The sequence below is a fragment of the Podarcis raffonei genome, chromosome 11 (assembly GCF_027172205.1).
Source record: "Podarcis raffonei isolate rPodRaf1 chromosome 11, rPodRaf1.pri, whole genome shotgun sequence".
NCBI lineage: Eukaryota > Metazoa > Chordata > Lepidosauria > Squamata > Lacertidae > Podarcis > Podarcis raffonei.
This window is the reverse complement of record NC_070612.1, coordinates 15,890,074-15,895,781: the sequence shown is the minus strand read 5'-3', so window position 1 is coordinate 15,895,781 and position 5,708 is coordinate 15,890,074. Positions and strand designations below refer to the sequence as shown.

At 46.3% G+C, this 5,708-nt stretch overlaps 1 protein-coding gene across 1 annotated transcript; it reads right to left on the bottom strand.

Annotated features, from left to right (window-relative positions):
• Positions 1-459: 459 nt before the first annotated feature.
• PMAIP1 (phorbol-12-myristate-13-acetate-induced protein 1) lies at positions 460-5,426 on the bottom strand. The gene is made up of 2 exons (XM_053408457.1): positions 5,153-5,426; positions 460-2,764 (listed from the first exon to the last, which is right to left on the bottom strand). Exons 1-2 carry the CDS (start codon positions 5,205-5,207, stop codon positions 2,652-2,654), a joined length of 168 nt encoding a protein of 55 aa, XP_053264432.1. The 5' UTR covers positions 5,208-5,426; the 3' UTR covers positions 460-2,651.
• Between the last annotated feature and the right edge of the window lie 282 nt (positions 5,427-5,708).

Here is a 5,708-nt window from a genome sequence, read left to right as displayed (position 1 = left end):
ATTGCTGCAATCTGCTGATTGTATATTTTATCTTTATGAACGCTATTTTTCTTGTGTTATGTTATGTGAGCTGGTCTTTGACTGTAATAAATAAATTATTATTATTATCATAGTAAAACTTGAAAGCCTTGTTATCACCTCATTCACTTGCCAGAGCAAGGAGGATCTGGAAGATGGTGCTGTTGCTCCAGCTCTAAAAATAAAAAAGACCCAGAGCTGCAACTCCCTCCTCCTATTCTAGCCCGCTCTGCCGTAAATTGTGATGGGATACTGGCAATTTGCTTTTACCCTCCTTAAAATTATCTATCGGCTTGTCTACTTTACAGTGTTTTAAATGCATTTCCTGATATTTTTGTACTATTTTTAACTGAAGTTTTAAAGCTGTTATTAATTATATTTTGTACACCACGTTGGGACATATATGTGGGAGGGCAAATAATAATAACAACAACAGAGATGATAACAATATAGCTGTTACAGCTTTATTGTCAACTGTAAAAGAGACATAATGTATATGTATTAAAATTCCACAGAAATTATATTCCAAAGCATTAATTTATTTATTTTACAAAAAACAACAACAACACACATCAAGTTCATTAACTCAGCAAGATGTCAACACAAATATTTGTAGAAATGAAAACAAGAAGCCTGGGCAGCCCATCGTGGAAGGCAACGGATGAAACTTGTTTGCAAAGAAGCATGAACCAGGTTGCTTGCGAATACGACCCTTAAACACTTCGAACAAGCTATTTTGCTGTAAACAATCTTTTTGACATAAACACATATAGCTCGCAAATACACCAGCATCAAAACATTATACAAAGGGGAGAGGGATTCACCATTGCAAAAAACAACAACACACATTATAAATAAAGTCTTCTACCATAGGTTTGAAATGACACTTCATACTTCCACAGTTATTTGTTTTCCTGAACACTTAACTCAGCCAGAATCTGGCAACATGTACTAGATGAAAGCAATCTTAGAAAATCAAAATTTGTTGAAATGACACTTCACTCACAGAGAAAGATTTGCCAGCTTTTCATTGAGGTCAACTATTTTAGCTGTTTACACTTTTATGGAAGGCAGTCTGACGGGGGTGAGGAGGATCCTGGCTTTGAAATATAGTGTCTTATTGAAATTACTGAAGAATGTGCACTTGTTATGGCAGGAGGATGCTAGAAATGTATTGTATCTGAGCCATAGTTGTAATGTGCCTTTTAACCAGGGCTCAAGTGCATTTCGTTAACCTGCCAGGTGGAACGTGAAATAAAAATGTTGGCGACTTAATCCTGCGGTTTGTTTAATGTCAGATCTCCAGACTGGGAAATTGAAGATCTGCAGCACATTCAGACTTAAAAACCTTTTGGGTTCATTTTCATGCTGGTAGGTAGGATTTTTCTGAACGCACAAATCAAATTCTCCCACTGTAATGAATGGGAAACTCTGAGTATGAAGGGAATCCCTGCTGGCACGCCTAATATCGCCTCCATCTCTAGATTGGGTTAAAGCTCTCTTTGCTAGCTCTCCCCCATTTGAAAAGCAGCTGTAACATTTCATCTTCCTGACACATTTTGAATAATATGGTTGGTTTTCTTAGCGTAAAAGAAAAAGTAGTCATATTTTCCCTCTGAAATGTAACTCTTCACTTGCTCCTTTCTTTCTACAGCTTCCTCCGTTTAAGCCTAACACTGTAAGGGAAATTGTCACATTTGTTATAAATGGGAAATTGTATTCTGTTAACTGCTAGCTAAAGTTGTACAACTCATCTTAAGAATACTGTAACTTCTATTGAAAGGATGCTGTTAAACAGCCTCCTGGTGTGCTTTCAAACATTCACCTGAAACATTTGGTTCTAGCTGATAACCCAAAAGTAACCCATTATAGTCGCAACAAAAATAAGTAATCATACAATGTCCTACCTGTAGGACTAATATTGGTACATTGGCACTGCAGATCTACTCGATTTAGCGTTGCAAATTGATAGCATTGCAGTGTAATACATTTTTTAAAAAATGAACATAATGTATTACATAGCTGAACTATACGTTTCTATGATTCTATGTAACAGCTTACATTCATTTCGCTGTAACAAACACACAAGCAAAATACTCCTTTCCCTAGTTTAGTTTAGGCTGGGATTCCAATTCCTAGGAAATGGGAATTGCAAAGAGCTGATAAACTGATTTGCACTGTCCAGAGTTTAGAGTGGAGCGGTGGTGGAATGTTGCCCATTGGTATGCATGAAATCCCATAAATTTTCATAACAGTATAACAGCTGAGTGAATGAATTCGAGACCTATGGAAATCAGAACGTTGAAGTCTGGGTTGGGGCACCCCTCCCAGATTCCTTCCTTTCCCAGTGCCCTTCACAGTCCAACATCTCCGGTAAACAGTAAATTCCAGTTCTCTCTTCTCCAGTTCCCTCCATTTTCAAGCAAACTTTCACAAACGTTTTCTGAAGAAATCATATCACAGGAGCCTTTTTTCTCCACAGGAAACTGGCTGCAGAAATGCACAGGAAACCTTTCATCTCCTCTGTCTTACGGAAGTCTCTTTTCACGACTCCACACACGTAAAGGTCGGGTCTTCTGAAATTTTCTTTGATTTCTCTTCCTCCATTTCCTTTCCTTTCCCTCAAAGCGCTCTCACGTTTCGGGGCAGAAAAGCTTTGAAATCAGGTTGAGGATCTTCTGGCGGAGATTCCATTTGTCCCCCATCCTGCGTAGCTGCAAGGCACATTCCCGTACCGCCTCCGAGTCTGTAAAAGGTACAAGCACGTTGTTAGTCTTCGGTGCTGACTTCGGCTAATCATTTACTCATTTAACAACAAAGGTCCGTATAGTTAAAGCTATGGTTTTCCCAGTAGTGATGTATGGAAGTGAGAGCTGGACCATAAAGAAGGCTGATCCCCGAAGAATTGATGCTTTTGAATTCTGGTGCTGGAGGAGACTCTTGAGAGTCCCATGGACTGCAAGAAGATCAAACCTCTCCATTCTTAAGGAAATCAGCCCTGAGTTCTCACTGGAAGGACAGATCCTGAAGCTGAGGCTCCAATACTTTGGCCACCTCATGAGAAGAGAAGACTCCCTGGAAAAGACCCTGATGCTGGGAAAGATGGAGGGCACAAGGAGAAGGGGATGACAGAGGACGAGATGGTTGGACAGTGTTCTCAAAGCTACTAACACGAGTTTGACCAAACTGTGGGAGGCAGTGGAAGACAGGAGTGCCTGGCGTGCTCTGGTCCATGGGGTCACGAAGAGTCGGACACGACTAAACGACTAAACAACAACAACATCTAGAGCTCGACTGTAAGGAAACAACAACTTCATCGAAGTCTTCTAGCATTATAAGCCTGATGCCGTTTTAAATTATATGTCATAACCCATAAAACAAGAGATATTGTCCCAAACCAGGGATGCCTCTGCCATTTGTATACTCCTGAACATGCTGGGTTCCCCATTCACTTCAATGCAAGGTAATGGAAGGTGAACATTCAGTTGCTCCCATCAATGAAAGTAGCGGGAAAGACTGAGGATGCTTCCGACTCAGAATACTGACAAGTGTTTGTTTGGCCATGGTGTGCTTAAGAATGCAGAGCTGATAAATAGGAGCGTCCTTCAGGCATTTTTGCAGTGCTGGCTACAGAGAATTGCAAATCTGAATATCAAAACGACAGCCCAGCCCCTTCCCCTATTTTAAACAGAGACCCCCCCCTTTTAAACAACACAGGGGGATAGAAGTTGGAGGCAGGACAGAGCGCCATCACCCTTTGACTTCGTGGATATTCAAATTATTCAGGGAATCAGATCACCTGTAAACAACAGAGCTATGGCAGCGCATCTGCATTGTAAGCAGACGCTCCCTGTTTAATCTCTGGCCTCTCCAGTTAAAAGGATTTCGGGTGATGAGGAAGACCTATCTCTGCCTGAGATCCTTGACAGTAGATAGTGGATCAAATGGGCAAACCCCCAGCTATAGGGCAGACCCCTAGGGTCATGCAAAGCTTCTGGTGGGATCAGCTTCCCTTTGCAGCCCTTCCCCAACTGCTTTCATAAGCTCTGACCGTTGGCCGTGGATGCTGGGGCTGGTGGGAGTTGTAGTTCAAGGCACTGGGAGGGCATCAGAAGGCTGCTTTGTGGTTGTGGAAGTGAATGGCAATGCTTGGACAGGCAGAGTCAAGGCAGTCCTTCAGGGGACTGTTGGATCGGGGCAAGTGATTGTTGCAAATACAAGCGGGAGGGGGAGGGGAGCCACACTGAACATGGACTTCTATCACTGACCTGCCTAAGGAATTCTGACTGTTTTTGACATTCGTACCAGGCAACTTTTTTGAATTATGGTGCTGGAGGAGACTCTTGAGAGTCCCATGGACTGCAAGAAGATCAAACCTATCCATTCTGAAGGAAATCAGCCCTGAGTGCAATGGAAGGACAGATCATGAAGCTGAGGCTCCAATACTTTGGCCACCTCATGAGAAGAGAAGACTCCCTGGAAAAGACCCTGATGTTGGGAAAGATGGAGGGCACAAGGAGAAGGGGACGACAGAGGACGAGATGGTTGGACAGTGTTCTCGAAGCTACCAGCATGAGTTTGACCACACTGCGGGAGGCAGTGGAAGACAGGAGTGCCTGGCGTGCTCTGGTCCATGGGGTCACAAAGAGTTGGACACGACTAAACAACAACAACCGGGCAACTTGACAAGTTAAGCGTTGATTTTCATGGCAGGTCCTGAACCATAAACACAAAGGGGGTCACAACCTTGACCTAAGTGGGGTTGCAGCTATGCCCTCAGGGCCACGGAAAATGGGAGAGATGGGAGAGAAGAGGTGCATTTAGGGTGGGTCTTTGAGTTGAGACCCAGGACTGAAAAGACCACTGCCCAAAAAGATTGTGCAGCGGGCACGCCCGGGCTCCGAAATCAAGGGTGGGTGGCGTGGGGTGGGGTGGACTACATGGGCTCGGGGGTCCCTTCGGACTCTGCGATCCACTACAGAGGCGCCTCCAGACCATCGATTGCCGCTCACCTCAAGAAGACGGCAAAACTGATCCGGTGCCTCGACGGGCTCCCGGCGGGAAGCCTGTGCCCGAGGCGGCGGCGCGCAGACGAGGCGCCGAGCCGTCGTCTGGGGCCCGTCCGGCGACCTACCTGGGGGCGCGGGGTTGCGCAGCGCGCCTTTGCGCGGCGTTTTGCTCGGCATCATGTCCGGCGCAGCGAGATCCAGCGGGAGGCTTTCTTGCGACGGGCCTTCGGAGCAGCGCCGGTAGTCGACGGGGCGGACGATGCTCTCGGCTCGCTCTCTCCCGCGTTCTGCCAGCTTCTGGTCCCGGCGCGCCCAGGCAAAGAGAAGGTGCCGGGGGTTTCCCCGGTGACGTGTCGCGAAGCCCCGCCCCCTTCGACGAGGCTTTCCTCGGGGAGCCAATCAGAGGCCGGGATGCCCGGGCATGCGGGGGCAAGTTGGAGGAGGGGGAGGGGGCAGCGGAGGCGGGAGGGAGCTGGGCGTGTTGGAGCCCGTCTTGGGGACCAGAGGGGGCGGCACCACCGAAGGGCTGGCAGATCGGGGTGGGGTGATCGGGGCGGGCAGTCGGCGGCCAACGGAATTCCTTCTGCCGGCTGCAAAAAGCTGTTTGTTTTTTTTACTCGGGTGCGGAAGTGTAAATGTGCGGTTTATTTTAGTAAAATAAACGAGGTCGGTTTCGTTTCA

Bases quoted from the DNA above. Each gene is read 5' to 3' on its own strand.
- PMAIP1 (XM_053408457.1), bottom strand. From the start codon at position 5,207: ATGATGCCGAGCAAAACGCCGCGCAAAGGCGCGCTGCGCAACCCCGCG. The intron at 2,765-5,152 runs GTAGGTCGCCGG...TACCTTTTACAG, and splicing joins GCGCAACCCCGCGCCCCCAG to ACTCGGAGGCGGTACGGGAA.